The following is a 27,560-nucleotide window of genomic DNA, read 5'->3' on the forward strand; positions in this document are numbered from 1 at the left end:
ATCATATTACATATTAGAAAGATCTTAAAATATCATACATAGTTTTCCTAGCCATAGTGTATACTTCCAGTGTTTTCTCTATGCATGATTGTTACTATATTTAAGTAGTTTTATATACTGTTTCTCTTTTTTCCTCACGTTTACAAACTCTTCATAAAGTTTCTTTTAGCTTCATTGAGAGTAGGCCTACCTCTATCTTTCTCTTACTTCATTTATAACTAACATTTCTAGACCATCAGATCACAAAGTCAAGGGTTCCACTTGCTTTAATTCTCTTGTAAAGAATGCAATGTATGTGTCTGCTCATGACCTACTGTAGACTTTGGAGAAACTCATGTCCAGAAACAGAAAAGGTGCCTCTTTCATTTTGGCAGAGACTCAGCTTTTCACTCACTCTTGGCCTTACTAGCAAGTATATATTTACATATGCTCTAAATAGCTTTGTAAGCACGTATGTCAGTAGATGTCAGCCACAGATGAACCTCCTTAAATCTGTTTTTAATTAGTTTGTAAAATCTGATTTATAGCCATAGACCATCTGCACAAAATATGCAGTAATATAATATGTAGTTTGGCCTTTTCACTTTAAAGATTCTCTTAGTCCTACAAATCAACCTAAGCAAAGACAAAGATAATTAATACCACTGAGAAGTATTAGTGTTGCAATCTGCTAGGGCTCCAGACTGCTGTTGAGAGTTCAATGTACAGACTGTCCGACCCCCCACCCCCACCCAGGGCCTTGGAATCCAAGTTCTGTGATTCAGGACCCATACTTTTTCTGAAGCTGAACATGTTGTTTGAAACCCTATAAAACTCTATGGCCAGACCTTCAAAGAGAGAGTAAAAATCAGTGGATGAAAGCAAATGATAACAATGTTTTCTTTGCTATGAACAGTGGGACTCCTATTAAGTACACTGACAGAGTTAAGAGTGGGGTCACCGGGGAGCAAATCTGGCTGCAAATCAATGAGCCCACTCCGAATGACAAAGGGAAATATATAATGGAACTCTTTGATGGCAAAACTGGACACCAGAAGATGGTGGATCTTTCTGGACAAGGTAAATGAATATTTCACAGATTAGAACTTCCTGTGGAGGAGGAGGCTTTTAAAAAAGAATGAAGGGTGATAAGAGGCCATTACATCTGACTATTGGAAGATGATTGGAAAGTTTAATAAAGCAGTTTAAATTCAGCATGGTGGTAGAAGCAAGAATTCAGTGGGCTTTGGAGTATTAGGGTAAAGTATAGAGACAATAAACGTGAAGATGCTCACAAAGAAGGGCAGGATTTAATCACTTGAGTAAGAACAAGTACTGAAAAAGAACTGTTATGGTGATTGAAATTTGAGCATATTTAATAGAGCTTAAGAAATCAATTGGGCTGGAAGGATCGAAGATGTGAGTGAAGGGGAATTACTGATATATCTGTGCTCTGAAGAATGAGCAGGGGTGAAGAATGAGGGCAGGGGTGAAGGCATTGACTTTGGAAAGGAGCAGGGATCCTTTTTCTTCAGAAACCTGGGGGCGGGGGGGTCAGTGGGGGGGTTGGGGGTGAATATATAGCAATAGGCAAAAATCAATATTGAGGAAAAGAGAAAAAAGTTGGAAAAATTGGGTCCTCGTGGCCTCAGATTTCTTGGTCATTTGCTGAGAGAATGGGAGCATCTGGAGATAGAAGGGAAGAGCAGCAGGAAGTAATGAGAGGCACACATACATACAGAGAGGTAACATGCAGCCATCAACCACCACAGGTTAAACAGTTAAGACAGGTGGAAGAGGAGAGGGAGCATGTACAACTGTGATTCTTGCTCTGTCAGCCCCCAGGTCTGGGAAACTACAAGATCAGGATGTTGTGCCCTAAGGCTTTTAATGTGTAGCTTATTTATCACGGTCCCTGCCTCCAGCTCCTGTCTCTATCATTCCCTCTCAAGGCCTTGGGACTCTGCCTTGGGGTGTTACTTCCACTGCTCCTGACCAGTTTCTGCCTAACATTCCTCAAGAATATCATGGGCTGACTTTTTCTTCCACTTCTTCATATACTAAAATGTGATTGGAATATTCCAGAACTCTTAGTGTTTTTAATCCTCAGAGAGTAGACTCACAATTAAGAGCACAGCCTTTCAGCAGTCCTGCCTTGAGCTATTTTGGGCTGAGCTCCCCTCACACCCCACCCCCACCCCACCCCCACCACACACCCCAGGCAACCCAGCCTCCCACTCATGAGGACTAGAAAGATGGGAGTGGCTGCCTCAGGCCCCACTGTGCCTGAGTCATACATGCTGCACTAACAGGGGATTTCTTCTGTAGTCCATCTGACATTTTGAAACACAACTGAAAACCAGAAACAGGAAGAGGGTGGATAGATTTAAACCTTAAAAGAGTTTTTTCTTTGACTCTCTGGCCCACCCAAGCAGATTGGGTCAGCGGTGCCCAACTCTTCTCAGTGTAGTGTGGGCAAAAGGAAGAGTATTGAATGCTTAGCCTGGCTAAGCCTGACTGGTCTACCTCGAGACTTGAAGGCCAACTTTTTATGCTTATTTTTCCCATCTGTAAAAGGAGGGGGATTGGCCTAGTGTTATGTAAATACTTTCTAGACATAAAATAATTATGATTCCCAGACCACATAGAATCTTAAAGAGGAGGTAAGAGAGATTTCAAGATAAAGCTGCCTTTTAGCCTGAAGCATTCAAAGTGGCTTGTTCTTGCAGGTTCAGGGGGGAAGAAAGATTTTAGAACTCTGAAGCTCTCCTGTCCTTGTCTCCCTGTCTTTTATCTGGGCTTCTGCCCACCTTATAAGCATTGCTTCAGGCAGACACTGGCAACAGGCTATGAGCTCAGTAGCTCCTTGCCCTTTAACACAGATAGACCAGACCTCGCAGTAGGGAGACATTTACTGTTCAGCTAGGAGGCTGTGGTGCCGTTTGGGATCATTTAATAAGAGAAAAGCCTTTTTGATGTTCAGGATGCTTATCACACAATCACTTTTATTACCACTTTATTTTTGGCACAGCTAATCTCTGCCTTTCTGTTTGAAAGGAAGGTCTCTCACTGAATTGGGAGCTTCTAAAATCCACTACTTCACCTTTTCTACCCAGAAAGTGTTGGCTTCTCTTATTAAATCCGTCAGGTTGGAGAGTAAATGGGCAGGCAGTCTTATTCGAAGTCAGTTTAGTTATGTCCATACCACACTGACCTCAGGCTATGAATTTTTAATCCACTCCTGTATGTCATCAATTCTGCGTGAGAACATTCTAACTTCTTTTTTTTGTCATCAATTCTGCGTGAGAACATTCTAACTTCTTTTTTTCTTTTTCTCTCTTCTAGCATACGATGAAGCCTTTGCTGAATTCCAGAGATTAAAGTAAGTAGCTTGCCATTTGTGTGCACTGATTTCTCTGGAACGTTGTGTGCTGCTCCCCCACCTAACAGAGAGGGTCTTGCATTTTAGCAAATGCCTAAAAACAGCACTTCCCACTGCTTTTTGAGCAGCCCAATATCTCTGAGGCAATGCAATGCAGTCAAGGTTCACTATTTTGAAGTCACACTAAAACAAAATTCTTCTTTGTTTGCGTGTTTGTTCGTTTCTCTCAACCACAGACAAGCTGCCATTGCTGAGAAAAGTAAGTAAACCCCCTTCCCATGTATTCCTGGAACAGTCTCAAAACATAACTTTTATTATTTTTTTTTATTGTGACTGCAGGGAGTGGAAGTTTTTTTCCCCTTTTCTTTCTTTCTTTCTTTTTTTTTTTTTTTAAATCTTAGGTGTTCTACATATGTTTTCTTTTAGTCTCTTGAGTAAGAATGTCTGTGAAAAAAAGGTCTCAGGTTACATTCTAAGAATGTCACTGGGTTCTTGACTTGAGCCAACCACTGGGAGTCCTGAGAAATCTCTGGGCACAAGTTACACAATAAGTTGTTAATCACTTGGGGCAGGCACAATCTATCAGTAAAGAATATCTATATATTAAACAAGAAATAAGAAACATCATAAACTTGACATCAGGTAAATCACTCTAACCAGTTGCCCAACAAACACTTCTGCATTTTCCTAAGAGCCCCTGTAGGATAAAAGATGCCAAATAAGGCCTTCTTGAATACTTCACAGTCTGAATGAGCAAACACCAAACTGTCAAGTCTGTGTACCCAGAAATGTGTACACTACTAACTTCTGTCAACTGTTTGCCTCATACATGGAGATTTCTAGAACTCAGTCTCTTAAGATTCTGAGAGTTATGAACTAATTATCATAATCATTCAGGTTCTCTCTGAGCCTGTGAGGCAGAATTGGAGAATTGTTGAGGGTTAAAACTATAGCGTCAGTCCAGAGCTGGAGTGGAAGGGAACCAGGATGGGGAATGAGAGGTGAAGTCATCTGCCAGCCTTCAGTAGCTCCTGGTCACCTGGAACTTTTCATCTTTGACTCGCACTGCTTTCTTCTCTCCTTCCTACTCTTATCCTCTCCCCACTCTTGTGCTGGGTTTGTGAGCTGTGAGGCAGCTGCTATTGGCCAATGGGGCAGATGCCAGCACCCAGGCATGTGGGGGGAGCGCAGCAAGAGAGGGGAGTGCTTCTTGTTGGTACCAAGTGTGCCCCTCCTACTCCTGTATGCACAAGCTAAGCCAGTGTCCATAGTGATGGCCACTCCCATTCTCCAACTCTGGTGGACAAGGAGCCCTGACCCTCCCTCCAATTCATGAATTGTTTCTGAAATGTCTGCATCAAAGCAGTTTAAAGCTTGGAAGAGACTTTAGTGCTGTTTTTGCCCCATGTGTTTAACCTTTTGTAAGCCAAGAGATGCTTAATTCAAACAATGTCTTTCAAGCAGATCCAAAATATAAAATAGGTAAAAGCCATGTTAGCTTAATTGAAGGTGGAATGGGCTCCCTGATTCAGTGCCCCTCTTCAGCCCTGGGCCCTCCTCCCAGGGTCCCCAGAGGAATCCCATGGATGCTATGGAGCAGAGCTGGGTAACTTCATGTCCACAGATGTAATGCAACCCTCCCCCCATGGGGATCAGGAGTCTAGGGTCCATCCACAACAGTGAGGTGATTTGCCTGATGTCACACATCCAGATGATGAATTGGGCTTCCAAATGGTGCAAGGTACAATGGAATTAGCAGGAGAAAGCAGTCAAGATTCAAGCTTGTTCAAAGCTTTAGTCTAACTTAGTGGAGAAGGGAGTTGTAGAAATAGGGATCTAGAGTCACACATTAATTGAAGTAGGCCTAAAGGTGAGAAGGTGATGGCCACTGCATCAGTGCCAGACAAATGTCCCTTTGAGCAGATTACAGAAAGTCGTCATTCCCTGGGGCTGAGCCAGTCACTTCCAGAGCATGGGGCTTGGTGGGGGCAGAGGAGCAAGAGATCAGCTCTGGATTTCAGCACCCTTCCCATACCTTATCCCTTCAGCTGGGGGCCTCTATACTCATGGCCAAAGATATAGTAGCCCTCCATAACCCTATATGCCAAGAACTACCAGGAGACAAAAAGGGGAAGCTCTCTAGGAAAGGCCTCAAAGGAAGCCCACATCTGCACAAGTCTCCAGATATCATGGTGTGTACAGCCTCCAATTATGCAATCTTTTTTTTTTTTTTTTAATCATAGGGAAGCCCATAAGAGAGGCCAAGCAGACTTGGAGGCTGTCCATAGAGATCTGTTCTGCCTCCTTGAACAAAGCCCCACTGAGCTACAGAAGGGCCACAGCTGAAAATAGCCATGAAAATTACAGAGCAAGCTAAGCCAAGTCTTAATACCACAAAGCCATCTCAAGTTGATAATTTAGGTATAGGTAGAGGCACCTATGCCCACAAATTATCTGTATGGGGAAGGATCCAAAATTACTGAATTCTTTTCTAACTTTGCATATTTTAATACGCAAAGTTTAATATGCAAACTTAAGTTTAATATGCAAACAGGTATAAAATAATTGTAAGGGAAAGGAAACTAAATTGGAAAGTTAGTTCCCTGGGGGGGGGGGGGGGGGGTTCTTTGTGAGTGTGATTACTGGTACTCCTCATTTCAGTGATTAACCAGAAACACCTTTTCTTGCAGATCGTGCCCGAGTGTTGGGTGGTCTCCCAGATGTGGTCACCATCCAGGAAGGCAAGGTAAGCATGGAGCACCCCTGTTCCTGCTTCTTTCACACCAGCAATGGGTTTTGGTGCCCAGACTTTGTTCTGTCTGCCAGACTTTGTTCTGTCTAAGAGAACTCCCACAATCTTCATCTTAAGCCATTGCTGCTTAGGCTTGACTTCAAAATAGCCAAATACAAGATTCAAAATGCAGTCCTTTTTCCAGTCATCTCAGTGTTTGTAGGCCAAGCATCAGGATTCAAGCTCACCTATAGGGGCACATGTTGACCACTTAGTCTCTTTCTAGAGATACCCTTCCATATTATAAGAAGCAAACATATTCAATCACAACTATATGACAAATGTGATTGAAGAAAGATGTGACCTCTTTCCCTATGAAGGAAAAAATCCTGCTCCATGAATTTCTATAGGCTCTGTTTCAGTTGAAAACTGATTTCTTTTTTTTTTTTTCAAGATTTTATTTATTTATTATAAATAAAATTGAGAGAGAGAGAGCACAGAGGGGGAGGAGGCAGAAGGACTCCCCACTGAGCAGGGAGCCCAATGTGGGACTCCATCCCAGGACCCCAGGATCACCACCTGAGCCAAAGGCAGATGTTCAACCACCGAGCCACCCAGGCACCTCTGATTTCTTTCCGTTTAACTTTAAACTTGTATTTCCTGGCTCCACAATAATCTCTCTGAAAAGCAATGAACATAATTTCTAACCTGGATTCACTTTCTTCATCCTTCTGTTTCATTAAAACAAATTCAATAAGCCAGCCATAGTAGAAGCGTACTTGTTTAAAACGAAACCTTTTCCCAGTGAAGACATATGATAGGTAGACTAGGGCTAAAAGAAGCATGTGGAAAGGCTTTAGTGAGAGGCAGGTTTCATCCAGCTACATTTCTTCACAGGTGGAATATAAGACCACAGCTAACTTTAAGTTCAACCATTGCAGGACTGCTTTTGTCTCTAGACTCCATTTTTCATATTCCTCACTTAATGGGGTTCAAAATATTCAGCTCACTGGGTTGTAGTGAGAATTCAGAGAGAGAATGTATGTGAAACAACTTTGTGATCTACAAAGGAAATAAATCTAAAGGATGGATAATTGTTTTCCATGACATTTAAGGTATCTGGGAGTTTGGTTTGGTTTTGTTAAGTTTGAAAACCCAAGGAGCACCTGGCTGGCTCAGTCAGTAGAGCATGTAACTCTAGATCTCAGGGTCATGAGTTCAATCCTCACATTGGACAGGGAGCCTACTTAAAGAGAAAAAAGAAAAACAAAAGTTTTAGGTATAGGTAGAGGCACTTGGTATAAATTTGTTCACTTGGATAAATTTGATGACAGTGGCTTGATTATTTTTCTTGCTGAAATGTATTTGTAGAATAATGTAGTAAGAGATGCTACTTAACCATGGAAGGGAAACAGATTTCCTAATCTCCAAATTTTAAATAATACTCTTATAGAAGAGGTAATAAGTGATAAGACCTTTTAGAGGGCTATTTAGGAGAATAGCCTTTCCCCTATATATTGTAAATTATATATTGCCTTATAATTTCTGGATTACGGTAAGAAAAAATGCAAAAATGGAATGTCAAACGTGAAGTAAATTCAACATTGTTGGCCATACAAGAAATGCAAGTTAAAACCACAATGAAATATCATAACATCTATCAGAATTGCTAAAATTAAAAGAGTGACAACAACAGATGCTGATAAGGATGTGGAGAAACAGAATCATTTGTATGTTGCTGCTAGAAATATAAGGCAAGATTATACAGCCACTCAGGAAAACAGTTTGGCAATTTCTCAAAAAAGAAAACATGCATTTACCATATAACCCAGTAGTTGTACTCTTGGGCATTTATCATAAAGTAATTAAAATTTATGTTCACATAAAAACCTATATACAAACATTCAACAGCAGCTTTATTCACAATAGTTGCACACTGGAAGCAGCCCAGATGATCTTTATAGGCACGCGCACGCCGCGCGCGCGCGCACACACACACACACGAACCATAAAGAGGGACTAACTATTGTTCCCTGCAGTAACTTGGATGAATCTGCAAGGTATTATGCCAAATAGAAAAGGCAACTTCAAAAGGTTACATATCATAGGATGCTATTTTTTTTTTATTTTTTTAAAGATTTATTTATTTATGATAGACAGAGAGAGAGAGAGGCAGAGACACAGGAGGAGGGAGAAGCAGGCTCCATGCCAGGAGCCCAATGCGGGACTCGATCCTGGGACTCCAGGATCGATAGGATGCTATTTATATAATGCTTTGGAAATTACAAAATTTTATTTTATTTTATTTTATTTTATTTTATTTTATTTTATTTTATTTTATTTATTTATTTGTTTATTTATTTATTTATTTATTGCTTGTTAATAGTGCCTTTATTTCTCTTCAGTAGTTGAATTTAAAGGGAGATAAACCAGTAAGGTCATCAGTAGGTCAAGGTTGGAGATTAAAGGTGTTACCAGAAACTGATTTCTTATTCTTTATTTTGATGATAATCTTGTAAAGAGGCTCAAGGAGCGGCCTTAGGCGGCCTCTTTAGCAGCTTTTCTCACTGTCAGCATCCACTGCTTCTGTTTAGCCAGGCACTTCCTGGCAGAATAATGGGCTCCCAGGTCGTGATAGTGGTCCGGGTAGGCCTTGGCCACCTGGGTGAACTGCTCCAGCTCCTTGGCACAGTTCTGCCTGTAGCTCTCACCTTCCCGCTGCTGACAGGCCTTCAGCCTCTCCTAGATAATGTTGATGATTTCTTGATCCACTTTATAGTCTCTTCTCCATTGCATTTCTGCTTCAAACATGCACAAAACATCCTTTTCCTGGCACTCCGTGATGTCTGGCACATGGCAGAACTCCCGGTGGTAGTAGTAATACCTGTTCTTTGCATGCTGCCGATCTATAAACTCTCTCACTAGGGTCACCGGCCAGTCCATGAGGAGGTCGAAGGCCTTCGTCAAATAGGTTATGGGGTTGGGCACTGAGGTCTGCGGCAAGGGCGACGGCGTGCGGCGCGGGGGCTCAGGGTACATGTCCTTGTCCCAGCTGTCCGGCATGGCGAAGGCGGTGCCTGGAGGGGACAGTCCACTCTCAGAGGCGCGACACCGGCCTCCACCTGGGTCCCATGGCCTAGTTCGCCCGCCGCCGGAAATTACAAAATTTTAGAAATGGAAAATGGATTGGTGATTCCCAGAAGTTAGAAATGCGGTTGGGATGTTGGGGGCAGGGGGTGGGAGTGGGCGTGGGTACAAAGGGCAACATGAGAGATCCTTGTGAGGGCAATAAATGTTCTTTATCTTGGCTGAGGGAGTGGATACATGTACCTAAACCAGTAATAGAACTGAATAGAACCGCACACACACAAATACCAATGAGTGCAAGCCAGACTGGGGAAATCTTGAGTGGGAACAGTGGATTGCATCACTGTCAGTGTACTGGTTGTGTTATTATACTATAGTTTTGTAAAATGTTACTATTGGGGGGGAAACTGGGTAAGAGCACACAGTCTGTCTATTGTTTTTTATGACTGTTCATGAATCTACAATTATCCATGAATTTTTCAACCAAGAAGTATGGTAAAGTAAAATTATAGGTCTAAACATTGATCTTTTAAAATAAGAGGGTTTCAAAAAATAAATAAATAAAATAAGAGGGTTTCAGCATTGATGGTAATATAATAAAATATCAGGAAATAGGAATACATTTTGGTAGGGCACCTTAGCAACTGCAACAGACTGGGTGGGGTTTGGGGGGAAATAAAACAAGGGAGATGGAACCTGAAAATTAGTCCCATTATCTGAAACAGCTGTTACGGTTCTGCTGCCGGGCTCTGTGAGGCAGACTAAATGCAAAGTGAGCAGGTGGTGATTATGGCAATGAGATTTCTCTACTGAGACAGAATCCAAATGCCACACAAGAGCAAAAGGCATCTATGTGTTTACAAAAGCAAGAGTGCAGATGGGAACTGGAAACAAACTCCTTTGTGTGGCTCTGATGAGAAGCCTTCCCAAAGCCAGAAAGCTGAGATCCTACAGAAACCTACTCAGGATTGAAGTTAAATAGTAATTCATGCAGGTGTAGACACCACATAACTCCACCCGTCATTCCCGGGGGGAGTTATATTTATCCTCCTTCAGGTCCTGCCAAACCACCAGACTCTTGAAGTTGGATCATTGTACCTGATATATTTCCTTCCCTGTCATAAAACGTGTCTTACAGGCGCTTAATCTCACCTGCATCGTTTGGGGCGACCCAACTCCAGAGGTTTCCTGGTTGAAAAATGAGAAGCCCTTGGTCCCAGATGACCACTGCAGTGTCAAGTTCGAGGCTGGCAAGACTGCCTACTTCACCATCAATGGGGTGAGCACGGCCGACTCTGGCAAATACGGGCTGGTTGTGAAGAACAAATATGGCTCAGAGATCAGCGACTTCACTATCAGTGTGTTCATCCCAGAGGAGGAGGCAAGAAAGGCCACTGAGCAGTCCCAGAAAAGCAACAAGAAGTCCAAGTGACCAGAGACCACCCAGAGGGTGTGCAAGGGCAAGGGGAGCTGGGCTGAGCTGCCTTATGTTACTTGTGTGCAAATGGTTTGGGCTTATGTATAAGGAAGTCTTCATGCTTTCTACTCCCTATTTTTGTGCTGGCTCAGGGGAAAATTGTAAAATCTTTTATTCATATAAAAAACCATCAACTAACAACATTTTAATAGTTTTTCTTTATCTACAAATTCCGTGTTAAGAAAATTCCATTTGTAGCACAAATATTAGGAAACGGTTTTAAGGAGAAGACCAGAATAAAGTCAGAGGGACGTTGAATGATGGTCAGAGAGCAGATGTTATGTGTTGTGAACCAGTGTTTGGACTCGGCTAGACTTTTCCCAGTAAATTCTCATGGGTTGCAATCACACTTCAGCATCCTGTCAAGATGGGGACAAATTGTTAAGCCACCTGGTATGTTTTGTGTGTTGTTAATGATAGTGACGTGCACTTCTGTTGACGGTCTTGTGATTTGGAGCCTCCTCAGTATTAATAAACAGTCCTCACACCTCTCCTCTTTCCCATCAGTGTTTTTCTCATTCTTCCTGTTCGGCTGCTCAGTTGGGTGGTCTCTGCTGCATCCTTCCCATCACCTCTATAGCACATCTTCTAATTTAAATTCCTTTTGGTTAAAGCAGTACTTATATAGCATGATCAGATGAGTCACCCAAGGTCAGATGAGGTTCAGGGGTGTGAAATTGCTCTGTCACTGTACATCTGGTGGCTTACTGTACAATCAAGTCAATTCCATTGTTAAGATACCCAAAGTAATTGCATGTAATGTGTCAATTAGGGATAATAAGATGGTGTGGGAGTCTACTGCCAGAATTGGCGACAAAGGGCGTGCAGCTAAGGAAAAAAGAACCCTGATTCTGAGTTCAGAGAACTGTCTGCTTGGAAGACTGTCCCTCTTTTCAGGGCTTGCTAACAGGCAGCATTCTGCTTTAGGAAATTTGGTTCTTCCCCAGCCTCTACCCCACAACTGCTACCACCACCATCGCTTACGTGCACCACACACACACAGAAACATTCACACTTGTACTCACTCACAAACCACTGGAGGAAAATTATGATGAAAAGAGGTTTCCCCTCTCCATCCTCCTACCAAAGGTCAGGGATGGGACGACAGACTCTCTCATAAGTTTGGAGATCCACCTACACATCCTCTCCTTTGCAAAGTTCAAGACTAGAAATTGCCTCTCATCTGATTGTTGCTGATTCCCTTGTGCAGCCAAGTGGCCCCTGCTGTTGCCATGACATTGAACACCAGGCAGCAGAGAGACGCTGTTCTCTTACTAACAAGTGTGGCAAGTTGATGCACTTCTCAAGGGTCAAAGGAACGCTGCCAAGGCAGCTGACTTTGAGCAGTCTAAAGCTTTTCCTTCTTCAGCAAGGGGGCTCTCTGGACAAGAGGACTAAAGGAAGGTGGACACCAGCAGGGGAGCCAAAGAGAGGATAAAGGAGGAAAGCAGGAGCAGCTCTGCATGTCAAGGAGCTGTGCAGGTGAGAGGCCCCCAAGACCCCCCTTAGAATCCCAAGAGCACCCCTCTTAAGAACCAGCAGCAAAGTCACCAGAGTTGGGGGAAGGGAAGAAGGGAGGTGTGTGTGAGAGCAGAATCTGCTACCCGAGCCCCCTGTTCCACACCACTGGAACCCAGACCAGAGAGAAAATGAGAAGGGCTTTGAATCCAATGAAAACACAATTTTAAAACACTGTGTCCCAAGTTCTGAAATTGTATGAAACTTATAAAATCAAAGTGCATCACTAATATCCCTGCCATCCAGTCCAGAGAGACTTGATAGAATAAAGTGGCAGTGAGGGAAAAAAATGTCTTTCATACTCATAGCTCTATAAGCTGAGACTCCTCAATAAAATGGTTATAAGAATTATTTCAGGAGTGCCTGGGTGGCTCAGTCGGTTAAGTGTCTCACTCTTGATTTTAGTTCAGGTCATGATCTCAGGGTTCTAATCAGGCTCTGTGCTGGGTGTGAGGCCTGCTTAAAATTCTCTCTCTTTCTAAAAAAAAAAAAAAAAAATTATTTCAGGCACTAACAACCGAACTAACTCAATTACATTATGATTTGATGGCTTACATAAAAAGCTGCTGTTTCTACAGGGGAAAATAGAACAAAAGTATAGATATATCAATTTATGCTGAAAGTCTTTCTAACTCATGAGAATTCATGAATCTGTGACCTGCTAAATGTGGGCTACTGGTACACAGAGGATCATACTAGAGCTCAAAAAAGACTATTCAGTTTTGTTTTATAAAATTAATATTCAATCTATTAGAGTAATAAATTTAAAAATGTAGATCTTCCTAAATCCTTGAGGGTTAGATTTAAAATCTTATTTTTCTTTCTTTTTTTTTTTTTTTAAGATTTATTTATTTATTTATGATAGACATAGATTAAGAGAGAGGCAGAGACACAGGAGGAGGGAGAAGCAGGCCCCATGCCCGGAGCCTGATATGGGACTCGATCCCCAGCTCTCCAGGATCATGCCCAGGCCAAAGGCAGGCACTAAACCGCTGAGCCACCCAGGGATCCCCAAATCTTATTTTTCTATTTAAAAATCTAGCCATTGGAAAGATTTAAGGGTGCTTTAATAGTATAACTAAATTCCCTTTAACTCACTAAATTGTATTTATAAATTAATATATTTGCTTTCCATTTTAGGTACTACTGTCATCTGACTTAACAAACAAAAAATTTCTGAATACTAAAATAACTTTAATTACATATGAAACTAAGTATAAAGATATGGAAGCTTTTGAGTTCTCTTACACGTTCTCATTTTGTATATAAATTCAGTAAGTCTTCAACATTAAATCACAATCAGTTAAACATTGTAAATGAAAATCATAAAGCTGAGCTATTAGTAGGATATATTATCTAAAACATCACAAGTTCCTAAAGATCAAATATGCACAGATGTCGTAATGCGAACGTATTCATTCTACCTAGATAAAGCCCTACTGGCCTGGGACCAGTTACTACCCACGTCAGAACAAGAGACATGGCTCAGATTGTTGAAGATGGGCAGCTGTACACCAAGATCCTGCACAAAGCTGGGGTACGCAAAGGGTAGCTTAGTCAAAAAAATTGGGAATGGTAAAAATATCACCAACTGACAGGGAGAAGCTATACGGAAGCTTGCCATCTGCCTGGGGGTGGTTCTGGGTAGAAAAACAAAGTTAATGGATTCCTCAAGCCCGTACTGCATGCTTGTGGGGTTCAAATTTGCAGCACCACATGGTGTAGGAATCTCAAGCCAAGAGTTCCCATAAAAATGGCCAATGTCTGTGGCTCTGGAGAAGCAAATGTGAAACTACACTACAAGGGACTTCTGTGTCTGCCCACAAAGGATTACTGTTATGGAAATTGTCCTCCCACCATAAACAGCTAGAAAACCAGGCAAAATATATGGGGGGGGGGGGACTATTTAAAAATAGAGCACTGGCACACAGACATAGAGAACTATGATCCCTGGGAGAAAAAGAAACAGAAATGAGAGACCTGCAATTGCCCTGGACAGCGTGTTCAGACTGCAGTACAACCAGTGGGAACCCAAACAGAATCTGCCAATCTCATTGAGCTAAAGGGACAGAGACTGAAGTTCAAAGAGGCAGAGGCAGCTAGAATTTGTGGGAGCAAGTGCAGGGAGAAGAGAGGAGCTGTGCTGGCTAGCTGCGGGTGGGTCTTGGGCTGAGCGCTGCCCTGGGGATGCAGGGAAAGAGCCCCTGGGAAGCAGGAGGTCAGGTAGTTCTTGGAGCTCACACTGGCGGGGGAACAGTTCTCCCTCCCACCAGTCTGCATGAAAAGACTTTGTAATATGTGGAACATCGGGGAGAGTCCTCAGAAGTCTCTCACCTTAGTAGCAGGGCTAAATTAACCCTAGACGAAAAGCGGCTCTTGACCTATCCTAACAAAAGGTCAAAGCAAGCCTCAAAAGGATCAAATATCTGTAATAACCTAAGGGTGTGTCAGAATGAAGCACAGCACACTTTAAATGGATGCATTATCCAACAGTATGAAATTCGTTGTAGAAAATATCCAATAAAAAATCAGCAGGCATGCCAAAATGCAGGAAAATACAACTAACAACCAGGAGAAAAGTACATTGAAGATAAATAAGTCCTGGGGATGTAATGTACAGCATGGTGACTATAGTTAATAATACTGCATTATATATTTTAGAGGTTGCTCAGAGAGTAGATCTTAAAAGTTATCATCACTCAAAAAAAATTTGTAACAATGCAAAGTGATGGATGCTAACTAAACTTATTGGGGAATCATTTCACAATATATGCATATGTCAAATCATATTGTATACCTAAAACTAATACAATGTTATATGTCAATTATATCTCAATAAAACTGGAAAAAATACTTCATGGACAAGTATTATGGAAGCATCAAGAATAATTCAATATTAATTTAATATTATTTGAATAGATAATAAAAATTCAAAATAGATTTTAGTAATTTTAACACCATGTAATCCCAACAGCAAAGTAATCATAATTTCAAGAAAAGATGCTTGAGTTGCTTTTGAAATCTGATAAACTATGTGTAGATCAGTACTTTGTTGGTGGATTGTAGGTATAAAACTTGAAATGTCATTAGTATCATTTTATAATCATTAATGTAAATTAGCAGATCTCTATAATCTAATAAAGTAATACATACTTGGGGGACAGAAAGAGAAGTACATTAATAAAAACAAAACCCAGAAATGACAAAGATAATAGAATTAGCAGGCATGGACCCTAAAGCATCTGTTATAACTGTATTCTATATTTTCAAGAAGCCAGAGGAAAGATTGAATATATTAAGTGAAGGCATAGAAGAATACCAAGGCATGTCATAATAAATTTGCTGGAGAACATTGATAAAGACAAAAATCTTAAAAGCAGCCAGACAGAAAGACATCACGTATAAACATAAGAATAATAAAATATTTCTCAGGGGAAACTATAGAAGTCAGAGGACTGTGGATCAAAATCTTTAAAGTGCCAAATGGAAAACAAGCAAAAAACTCTCAACCTGGCATTCTCTACCTGTAGAAAATACTATCCAAAAATTATATTAAGGCAACATAAAGAGCTTACACTACAAACTAAAGCTGAGAGAATACAAGTATGGGGGCCGGGGGCGGGGGGGAAGCACAGAGGAAGAGGGAGAAGCAGGCTCTCCATTGAGCAGGGAGCTCGATGTGGTATTTGATCCCAGGACCCCAGGATCATGACCTGAGCTGAAGGCAGATGCTCAATAGTCCGAGCCACCCAGGTACCCCAAAGCTGAGAGATCTCCTATCAGCAGAACATTCTCTGCTCTCAGACTTCTGTCAGGGCAGGCAGCCCTGCTTCATGAGCTTCCCCCAGGCCAGTGCCCTTTCATCAGAATGTCCCAGGAGATGTGCCTCTTCCTCACACACTCCAAACCAAGAGGAGCTTTTTGTTTCCCTGAAAAGAAAACTGTGCCGAGGGAGAAGAGAACATCATTGCTGGAGTGGAATCAAGAAATCTGAAATCTTCCTCTCAGGAGAAAGTTTCAGCAGTGTTGAAAGTAAAGATGAAGAAACAACAAGGAAAAAAATTCTTTGTTTCCTCCTCAGAAGTGAAGGAGAAGGCAATTACCTATACCTCATACTAATACAAATATAAACTATCATTTTTTCTCCTCCTTCATTCATCAACAAATATTGACTTAGTGCTGGTCTGCTCCAGGCCCTGCTCCTCACAGGCTCCTGGGCGTGACAAGCTGACCCACAGCAGTGGGTAGGGCACGTTCAGCCTCTAAAACTCCTACCTTCTCACCAGGTTTGTGTCCAGCGACAGTGGAAAATCACAGGCAGCTTTGACCTTTGCACAGACTCTGCCAGAAGTCATGGAACTGAAATAGGGGTGAGAATTGTTTTTTTCCATCTCCCTGGACTGTGAATGAGGCAAGATGAGTTCTTCTCCGTCTGTGGGCGGCAAGGAGATGAGGGGAAGAAAGGGAAAGGAAGAGAGATGATTTATTGGCTTCTACGATCAACTTCTTGTCTATAAGAATTAGACGAGTTTGTGTAAACAGTTTCAATTGGACTTTTTCTCAGTTTTACATTTCTTCGGGCTTTTTATATTGTCGTTTCTTAACTATGTTATGGTTATTAACATTTCAAAAACTTGCTGTACGCTTCTGCTTCTAATGCATTAAGAAGGCCATTGTTGGGCAGCCCCGGTGGCCCAGGGATTTAGCGCCGCCTTCAGCCTAGGGGTGTGATCCTGGAGACCCGGGATTGAGTCCCATGTCGGCCTCCCCGCATGGAGCCTGCTTCTCCCTCTACCTGTCTCTCTCTCTCTCTGTCATGAATAAATAAATAAAATCTTAAAAAAACAAGGCCATTGCCTTAAAATATGAGGCACCAAGAAATAGAAAAGCTTTAAGTAAAAACATAACAATAAACTGTTGTACTAGAGTGATTAAAAATTTTTATTTGTATTTCAAAATATGGTCATGCTCAAATCACTCTGTCTTACAACACAGAGACATTTGGATGTCCCTGGTTCTGCTAAAATCTGAGTCAATGACATTTGAACAACTTTTATGTGGAAGCAGATTGATCTCTGGCAGAGCAGAGATGCAAAGCCAATTTGTCCCATTTCCACTCTATTTTGATAATATGAAACTAAAATAAAGGGAAAAGTGTATCACCATAAGGCTGAAGATATTCAGTAAATGTTCAGATCTCTGTTGATAAATAATTTAAAGCAAAATAAGTCAAGACACTAGGAAAAGTTTAAAAAGTTGAAACATTATTTGAAATATTATTATTAATTATTAATATTATTAATAATAATAATTATAATATTATTGTGCTATTATTATATTATAACATACGTTATAGAGATGGAGTTATATATTATTACCATTATATTGTTTCTATATTATAGAGAGATATACTATATATATTTATATTATTATGTATCATTTCAAGATACAGGTGTGTTATAGTTATTATATTGTCTTATAGTTTATATTATAGAGATATACACACAATAAAGATTACGGGACTTGAAATCTCAAAAAATTTCATAAAGACCTTAAACTAGTAAGACATTTGGAGCTGTTCCTCATTTCTGTTCAACTGCATTTACAAAAATGCAGTGTGTCTCTTGTCAACACAGGAAGTTTGTTACAAAGACATCATTCAAAACAAGAGTCAAACCCTAGGAACTCCATTTAAAATGAAATGGAAAAAAATTTTCAGAAAGTGTTTACTTCTCTAGACTTTAAAGTATTTTATGTGGAAATTAACCAAGTCTCTGCCAAAAACAAATCCTAACCCAATTCACTTCTGCTGTGGACCTCTTGTGTGAATCCTTGAGAATTCCACATCATTCTGGCATGACATTGTCTCATGCTAAATGTAACAATCTGCTGTAGAAAAGCATATGTTGACTTCATGCTTCTCCCACCCAAGCTCCCAACGTGTTCACCTTCGGTAGCTGGCAGAAGTTCCACAAAGAATGTAAGTTTTTTTGTTTGTTTTTAAGATTTTATTTATTTATTCATGAGAGACACACACACACAGAGAGAGAGAGAGGCAGAGACGCAGGCAGAAGGAGAAGCAGGCTCCATGTGGGGAGGTCGACATGGGACTCAATCCCGGGTCTCCAGGATCGCACCCTGGGCCAAAGGCAGGCGCTAAACCACTGCACCACCCAGGGATCCCTGCCCTTAAGTTCTTAAAAGAAGTTAGTTATTGACAGAGATTTGAGGGAACTTCTCAATATGTGACTCTCAGTGTGAATATAGATCAGTTTGGCAGTCACTTGTTAGCACTCGTTTTCTTCCCCTCAACAAGTAGTTAGAGCAAAGACTGTGAGAATGCAACGATGCATCAGATGGAGATTTACCTCAGATGTTTACTTCTCATTGATGAGACAGCAGAACATGAAGGACCATACAAACAGAGTTCATAAGGAAGATAACTCAGCTGTTATTGGAGTTCAGAGGAGGGATGTAATACTTGCTTCATAGTGAGGGGAGGATAAAGAAGAGAGTGGAATACAGGATTCAGAGAAGGCTTCACAAAAGTAGGAGCGTTTTTTTCTGAGCTTTGATGAGCCCATGGGGTTTTGCCATGCTGAGACTGAGGAGAGGAGTGTTTCTTTTCTTTTCTTTTTTAAGATTTATTTATTTTTGGGGGGGAGGTTGGCAAAGGAGGGGAGGTGATGAGAGAGTCTTAAGCAGACTTCCGCACTGAGCAGGGAGCCTTAATCTCACAACCCTGAGATCAGGACCTGTGCTGAAATCAAGAGTTGGATGCTTGACCAACTGAGCCACCCAGGCACTTTGGGTTATTTTTGTTAGAAATCACTCGGCACCATGAACACATCCCAGGAGCAGACAAGTCTACACAGGAGTAAGCTGGAATAAATGCCCCCAGAGAAAGGAAATGTCCAGCAGAATTTGTTCTATGCTTGTTATGGGCTGAATTATGTTCCCCCAAAAAAATGTTGGAGACTTAAGGCCCAGTACCTCAGAATATGACTGTATCTGGAGTTAGGACCTTTAAAGAAGAAGAGTAATTAGGTGAAAATGATGTTTTTAGGGTAAGCCCTAATCCAAAACAACTAATGTCTTTCTAAAAAGAGGAGATTAGGACATAGACACACACAGAGGAAAGACCATGTGGAGATAACAAAGAAGACAGCTATCTCCAAGCTCAGGCGAAAGGCTTTGGAGGAAATACTGCTGACACCTTGATCTTGGACTTCTAGCTTCCAGAACTGTAAGGGAACAATTTCTACTGTTCAAGTCTAGTCTCTGGTAATTTGTTATGGCCACCCCAGCAAACTAATACAATCTCCATGGAAACCTTAGACATTCCCCTGGTTTGGACCTAGTTTAGTTTCCTAGCTCCCTATCTTACTCCAGTTTACATCTCAGCCAAGCCAGACTTGTGGACCCCTACGATGGGCCATCTCACCAACATGGCCTGACCCATAAGGCTTGCAGATGGGACACAAACCAGAATAGAGCAACAAAGGTAGAGATAAACATCTCCTGAAGACCTGCTAGACATAGAGCATTGTGTTTAGCAGTGGGCAACTGTAATAATCTTCTTAGGCTCCCAGGACAAAATATCATACACTGGGTGGCATAAACAACAAACATTTATTTTCTCACAGTTTTGAAAGCCAGAACTCTCAGGTCAAGGTTGCTGTTGATTTGGCTTATTGAAAGCTCTCTTACTGGCTTGCAAATGGTGGCCTTCTCACTTATCACGTGGCCTTTCTTTGGTGAGCCTATGCAACCTCTCGGATTTGAATTCCACCTTTATGGCCTCAATTAACCTTATTATCTCCTAAAAGCCCTATCTCCAAGTGCAATCACATTAGGGATTAGAGCTTAAAGATATGAATTTGGGTAGGTGAGGGATGCAATTCAGTGAACAGCAGCCACTGATGTTTGTGTGGCAGCTACTAATTAATAAGTATTTACTGGAATGCCTGGGTGGCTAAGTTGGTTAAACATCCCACTCTTGGTTTCAGCTCCAGTCATGATCTCAGGGTCCTGGGCTAGAGTCCCATGTCAGGCTTCATGCTTGAGATTCTCTCTCCCTCTCTTTCCATCCTGCCCCAAGTTGCATTCTCTATCTCTCTCTAAAATAAATAAATAAAAATTTTTAAAAAATATTTACAATATGCCAGAAACCGTTTTAAGCATTTTAGACAGTGAATCCTTTTATTTTTTTTTTATTTATTTTTTTTTTAATTTTTTTTTTTTTTTTTTTTTTTATTTATGATAGTCACAGAGAGAGAGAGAGAGAGGCAGAGACACAGGTGGAGGGAGAAGCAGGCTCCATGCACCGGAAGCCTGATGTGGGATTCGATCCCGAGTCTCCAGGATCGCGCCCTGGGCCAAAGGCAGGCGCCAAACCACTGCGCCACCCAGGGATCCCGACAGTGAATCCTTTTAATAAGCAGATACTAAATAATATAAAGAAGCAGATACTAAATAATAATAAAGAAGATACTATTATTGGACTTTCTCAGATGAGAAAACTGAGGCACCAGGAGAAATATTTGTCCAAGACTACATAACTATTAAGTGGTTTGGCTGGATTTTGAGCCTAGGCATTTTGGCTCCAAAGTCCACACACGCTTTTAATAGTTAATTCTACTCAGCTGCCTCTCAGGTTACATGTGGATGGAAATATATTCACAGTCTGCAAGGTATGCCTGAAGCCTTACCATCCTCTCAACTTCACTGGGCACAGGTGGGGGAAGAGGAACAGCTGGGCATTCTGGCAGACAGAGCTGCTGCAGGAAGATGCCCTATCCCTGTAACTCCCACATACATATACACTCCAAATAAATAGAAATGCTGGATAACATATAACAAAATTGTTTCTAAGACATTTAGAGCATGGGAGAAGAAAGAGAAATCTCTCAAAAGTGTAATGCTTGAGGGCAAAGACAGTATTTACTTCATTACTGACTCTCTAGGGCTTAGAATTGTGCCTAGTACATTCATAGGCATTTGATAAATATTTGTTGAATGAAAGTAACTTTTAGGGGTTGGCAAATGAACAATAAGTTCAAAGTCAAAGTAGAGCGCAAGAGTAAAATTGGACAGATAAAGGTATTAGAACTTGACACAAGCTTTAGGAGTTGGGAGCTGAGGTTTTGATATTCATACATCCAATGTTCACAAATCAAATACATGATGTTCACACATGTCAGAAGATGAAGCCATTAACCTGTGTCAGAAGAACTCCTGTATAAGGCCAAGGAGTTTTCCCATCTGTGAAACAAGAGACTAGAACACTCAAGGAAACCAGTCCTGAGAGGCCACAAGAAGCTAACCTGTCCTTCCTCTAATGTGTCTACAAAACCAAAGAAGGTGGGACTCATAGTAAACAACACCCACCATAAATGAGCTCATAGGAAAAAGTTATAAACCATCCAGGAAATGAACCACCCAAGGGTGAATCACAAGTAAGACAATTCCCATCTAAGAATGAGAGGTACTAGAACAATATGAAGGAATCTATAAAATAATTGCGTTTAAAATATTGAAAGAAGTAAAAGAAGAAATATGTCCTATAATGTAGGAATCACATATTATGGACAAAATGACATATTAATTTGGAAAAGAATTTGGATTTCTTTCTATAGAAATCCTATACATGAAAAATATATTAATTGGATTTCCAGAAGGGGAGGAGAATTGGGTAAAGGCAACTGGGAAAGAGTGGCTTCGGAGGTAAGAAGAGGACCAGGGAGTGTCAGGTAGGCAAAAGAGAAGAATGTCCATCCCAGAGTGGATAGCTATATCAGATGAGGATGATGTTTGGCATTGACTGAGTTTAGTTTTAGTAACAGAAGCCTTGGAGTGGGTTTGAAAGTAAATGGAAATGGAAAAAGTAAATGGAAATGGAAAAAGTGTACACAGAGAAAAGATCATTATTTCAAGTAGTTGTTTGGGGAGTAAAGAAGTGACATGGTAGTTGAAGGGGCCCTGGAGCAAGGTGGGGAGAGTCATCTAGGATGCTAAGACATGGAAAGATGCTGATGAGGCCGATTGAGAGTGAGACAGTGAAGATGCAGACTGACGCCCTTGAGGAGCAAGAAGGGATGACATCCCGAGCACAGACAGGAGTCTGGCTCTACAGGGATGGAGCCCCTTTCCCTAAGCCATAATAGAAGAGAGGACAGCAGAGGTAGGAGGTTAATAGTAAGATGATGAGGAAGCTCCTATCTAATTGTTTCCATCTTCTTCATGAATTCCAAGGCAAAGTCATCAGCAGCAAATGAAGATGCAGGAGGGAGATGAGGATCAGGTTAGGGAGAGAGGAAAGGGAACAACATGAACAGCTTAGAGAGCAGGAGATATGGTGGGGGTTCCAGGAAGTGTCAAGGGCCCATAGAAATCTGTGACACATATTTAAGATGAGACTGGCCAGCAGCATTGTGCAACTTTCTATAGTATTCAGTTGCACGAGTGCACTTATGATGGAGGACAGACACTTTGCCAGGTGAGTATATGGAGAGAGACAGTGGCAAGATAGAGTCAAGACCAGTTTGCGAGGAGGTGATTACGGAGTTAGACCATGGAGTCTAAGGCTGGGCAACAAGGGGAGAAGAACATTGGAAAAAATGATATTCAATGGATAAGTAATCTCAAGAAGATGAAACCATTTGGAATGAAGCATTTCACTAAGTAGGCCAGAAAATAACATGTCATGGCCAGACAGTGGAAAGTCTAAATTTGGGAGTTCAGAGATATTTTCCCCCCAGCAGCCCCTTACGAGTCAGCAGAATAAGAAACAATGAATGGAGGAGGTTGCAGAAATAACAAGATTTATTGTCTTCGCCTTGCCCAGAATAGGTGCCCCTACTTCTTCACAGGTGGCTGAAATTATATATTTAAGAAACCATTTCTTCATCGTCAGGTGACTTCCTGCTAAAATGTAAACCTTGTGGGAGAGATGATTTATGCCAACCCAGGCAGGCATACCTCATCCGCTCCTTTCAGTAATTAGCAAGCACCTCTCAGCAAAGGTTGCTCCCAACTGTGACATTCTCACAACCTCACCCTCAGGTGAGAATTCATTTATCAGGTTATTTATAGAGAACAGGTTTTTATGTGGAAAAGAGCAGATATATCCAGCACCTGAGCCAGAAAGTTTGGGCCTTCACAATATATCTGGGCATGGCATTGTTTCCTAAGAGTACAACTAAGAAGTTTTGTAAAAAGGGAAGGAGGAGAAGCAGAAACATGGATGGAAAAATTTTTTAAATGTTTACTCATGAACAGAGAAACTCCACATTAGACAATTTATTGTAAGGAAAGAGAGATGATGTATTAAGATATTTGAATAAAAATGTTTAATATAACACTACTTATGATATCAAACATGGATAGCAATTTTAATACTAAAGGATAGGAGATTGGCTAAGAAAAACAGTCATCCACAGAGGGAATGCTGAGCAGCAGTATTGATCGATATATTGCCCAATTGGAAAAGAAAATGCTTTTCATTTTTTTTAAATTTAAAATCATATAAATAAATAAAGAGGAAAAATAAAAAGATACATATATCAAGCTGTTTTATATATAACATGATATACATAACAATTTGTATCTACAGGGTGGGATGATTGCTGATGATTCTTAGTTTATTTTGTTTTTTTCCGTCTTTGTGCTTTATTATGTTTTGTATGAAAGCAAAACCAAATGTGAGCATATTTGGTCATCATAGAAAATATCCAATTTGACTTTATTTCCTAGCTGTGCAGAAAATACATATATACCAGCCTTAAAATTCTGCTGTAAGACTTAATTAACTTTAACAAATAAAGCTTTTAATTCACAATATTTATTCGGACAGTATCTATCACAAAGAAGCAGTTGACTCAAACTGAATTACCTAATTATAAAAAGAAACTCTTGTCAGAAAATAATGATGCCCATAAATAAACAAGGAGGTACAACGTTCTTTTTATAAGATATGCTTTTTCTGATGACTAAATTATCCTACTTTGGGAAACATAGTTAATGCAGTAGCTTCAGCTGGAAGACAGGCAATATTGTAAGGCTTGGCAAAGATGGTTCTGGCATCTTCCTGGAGTCAGAGTGGGAACATTGTGGGAGGAAATGTCAGGTGATAAGTACAGTGACCGCTCATCTATTGTCCTGGACACAGGATCAGCCGTCATCACTGTCCTGTGCTGCCTTCTATCTCATTTCCTGCATGTCTACTTTAAACTCCAAACAGGCCAAGAAACTAAAAGAAGGAGAGAAAGATGGGAAATGAGTCTGAAGATGGAAAAATCAGAGAAAATTTAAAAAGAAAGAAAAATGGAAGGTAGAAAGAAAGGAACCATGTCACTTATTGTATTCCCAATGGTATAAAGGAGGGAGAATGATTATTTCTATTATAAATAAGACATTCATTTATCTCAACACACATGGATTAGGGCTCCATGATGCCCTAGGCCCTGTGTTGTGAGAAGAAAAAAAAGCATTTTTCTATCCCAGTGAACACAACCAGACTAGTATTCCAGAATGTACTTTTTGCTATTCTTCTACTCGAAATTTCATGAGTTTGTCTTGTGAGCTTGGCTCGTGACTTTCCAGCCCCTAGAATCACTGTTTCCTTCATATTGCCTCATCAAATCCTAATTGTTCTTTGCTGCTTATCTGCTCCATGAAGTCACTTTTAACTTTCCTTCCAGGCTGTGTGCATATTTCTCCTTTGAACTCCTATTTTATTTACAATGAGTAGTATGTTTACATGTTAGAATGAAATTATTTTCCATTTGTGTGTATTTTTTACTCAGTGTATAAAATTAGCCTTATGAATTCCTCACACTAACACAGAAATTGGCATGCTGTGAACACTGATTGATAAGCGCACTATATAGTAGTTGACTGTATGATTACTGGGACTGTGTGATAATCAGGGATTGAGCAATAAATACTGATTGATAAACACATCATTATTGTCCTTCAGTAACTAAGAAGTAACATAAAGCAGATGATTATCTAGTTATAGCAACAATTTATAGAAATGTGTTGACATCATTTATTCACTCAATTATTCAATAAATATTAAACATTCATTGGGAAGATACATCTCCTCATTTTCCAGCTGTTTTGCTGTAACTGAAAGGAGAGAGTAAAATTCCAAATGGAATAGGAAAAGATCAATAAAATAAGCTAATGAATACTTGGCTAAAGCCACCCTAGCCTATTAATGCCTCCTTCTGCGCAAAAACACATGTTGGGTATATATGTTTACTTAGGCAAATTCCAAGAAGCAGGGGATCTCCAGAGGCAATCCCACCCAGAGGATGAATGTGCCTCCATCTCTCACAAAGGCATCAGCTTTGCTTTCTGAACTCATTATATCCATTTCAGCAATTTCAAAATGATGGCAAGAAGTGGCATTGAATAAATTACTAAAACCCCTTGATTCATAACTTTCTATTGACACTCAATGAAAAAGATTCCGTGTCACACTTCATGACAGACTTTGAGTTCAAGCTTGATTGTTTTTACTTACAGTAGCACCCAGTGGAACACTATTTACAAATATATCCATTCTTCCTGGGTATGCCACAGTGTTTTCATAGACCTGTGTGTGTCAGATACCACACTGTTCTCTTAGAATTTATTTTAAAATAATATTGGCTGTTGCATACTGTGCAGCAAGTCCAGCTACTTTCTAGCTCTCTTACTCTTCTTACTGTCATTCTTTTAATAGCTTTCCTCCACTTTGGCGACACCATTACATAATCTAACCTGACACATTTTTAACAGTGCCTCTTTGTTTACTATCCAACTCCTCAAGGCCAATGCAGACACAAACTCATATTCAGGTTCAGGTTCATTCTGGCTTGCTGAGATGCCTCAGAGTAAGATATACTAGGTAAAACCATTTTCTTATGAAAATATTTCTGTATCAACACCCTAGCTTATTTAGGCACCTAGAGAAAATACTAAACCTGAGTTCCACCTTTTTTAAAAATTAGAAACACCTCTTGCCTATCTGGCCAGTGACCACAGGAAGGTTCCCAGAAGTCACCACAGGACCATTCTACTTATATCCCATTAGTGAGGACTTCATCACCTGGTTACTGAAAGCCAAAACAAGTTGGGAAATGGAGTCTTTTCTGAATGGCATGAGTGCAGCTAAAAATTGAACGTCTTTCCGCAGAAGAAGGACCCTGTGGATATTTATAGTCCTGCAGAAGTGCTTACAGGCCAGTGGAAATAAAAAGCCTCAAATCACGGAAGGCCTAGACTATCATGCCATGGAAGATTAGCAGGCAATATTCAGGTGATAGGAAAATACCAGAAATAGTTGACCAGGAAAATAACTGAATATTAAATCCAAGTTTTGGAAAGATAATTGGTGATAGCATATGGGATAGATTGCAAAGAGAAAACAAAGTAGGAAAATAGTTAACAAAAGTGAATTTCAAAACAATCTGAGTAAAAGAAAGAGAAGAATGGGGATCCCTGGGTGGCTCAGCAGTTTAGCGCCTGCCTTTGGCCCAGGACGTGATCCTGGAGTCCTGGGATGGAGTCCCGCACCAGGCTCCCGGGATGGAGCCTGCTTCTCCCTGTCCCTGTGTCTCTGCCTCTCTCTCTCTCTCTCTCTCTCTCTCTCTCTCTCTCTCATGAATAAATCAATAAAATCTAAAAAAAAAAAAAAAGAAGAAGAAAATTAACATATTTTGATGTCTACATTGTCGCACACATAGTCGTTGGCCCTTTACATGCACTATGCCTTACATTAATCTTCTTGACAGCTCCAAGAGGAAGGTGTTATCACCTTGATTTTTAGATGAGGAAATAGAGACCCAGAGTGACTTTTCCTGGCTCTATTCATAGGTCCCAGGGGAATCGGAATTTGAATCTGTTCTGCTGGCCTCCATATTTCCAACTGCACTGCATGCTTCCAAATCCTGAACTGTAAAAGTAGCAGAAGGAATAGGAAAGAGGGCACAGACGTGAAGATGCTCCCAAAGAACAGACCTGGGGTGAGCATGAAATGGTGTGGATGAGGAAGAGGCAGAGATTAGGGGCATTGGAGACCACTGAAGCCTCAAGCTTGAGCGTCCGGGATAATGGTAATGTGTTTAAGATTTAGGAGACAGAGGTAAAGAATTTGGGGAAGAGAGAATGCATTTGGATCTGGGGGTATTGAATTGGAATTGATGTCTAGCAAGCAGTCGTAAACTTGGATCTGAAACTGAGGAAAATACCAAGTCCCTACACATACATTAGAAGGTCCTGCCGTGGTGGGACAGTAGCAATGCAGAGTGTGTGAAGTCTCCCAAGAAAGAGCGATGGGGTAAGAGAATGCTAGCGCCTGAGTTGACCTAAGTTAATCTCCAGGAGACAAGGGAGAA

At 40.8% G+C, this 27,560-nt stretch overlaps 1 protein-coding gene, 1 long non-coding RNA gene and 1 pseudogene across 11 annotated transcripts in view; 2 read left to right on the forward strand and 1 right to left on the reverse strand.

Annotated features, from left to right (window-relative positions):
* MYOM1 (myomesin 1) overlaps nucleotides 1–11,147 on the forward strand; it is a 155,610-nt gene extending 144,463 nt beyond the window's left edge. For all 9 annotated transcript variants that reach the window (XM_072735024.1, XM_072735025.1, XM_072735031.1 and 6 more), the window contains 5 exons: nucleotides 896–1,059; nucleotides 3,325–3,361; nucleotides 3,598–3,620; nucleotides 6,052–6,107; nucleotides 10,318–11,147. In XM_072735024.1, the coding sequence (XP_072591125.1) occupies nucleotides 896–1,059; nucleotides 3,325–3,361; nucleotides 3,598–3,620; nucleotides 6,052–6,107; nucleotides 10,318–10,611 (574 nt within the window). In that variant the 3' untranslated portion in view covers nucleotides 10,612–11,147. The remainder of the gene's footprint in view (nucleotides 1–895; nucleotides 1,060–3,324; nucleotides 3,362–3,597; nucleotides 3,621–6,051; nucleotides 6,108–10,317) is intronic.
* Nucleotides 8,631–9,155, reverse strand: LOC112925263 (NADH dehydrogenase [ubiquinone] 1 beta subcomplex subunit 10 pseudogene; annotated as a pseudogene).
* An 821-nt stretch (nucleotides 11,148–11,968) lies between the features above and the next one.
* LOC112925261 (uncharacterized) lies at nucleotides 11,969–24,777 on the forward strand. Of its 2 annotated transcripts, none has more exons than XR_003236050.2 (3): nucleotides 11,969–12,138; nucleotides 13,603–13,711; nucleotides 24,416–24,777. It is a non-coding gene; the product is annotated as an uncharacterized lncRNA (long non-coding RNA). The 2 variants fall into 2 exon arrangements; XR_003236051.2 differs by lacking the exon at nucleotides 24,416–24,777 and adding an exon at nucleotides 16,461–16,544.
* The last annotated feature ends 2,783 nt before the right edge of the window (nucleotides 24,778–27,560 follow it).

This window comes from Vulpes vulpes, chromosome 13, assembly GCF_048418805.1.
Source record: "Vulpes vulpes isolate BD-2025 chromosome 13, VulVul3, whole genome shotgun sequence".
In the NCBI taxonomy this organism is placed as follows: Eukaryota; Metazoa; Chordata; class Mammalia; order Carnivora; family Canidae; genus Vulpes; species Vulpes vulpes.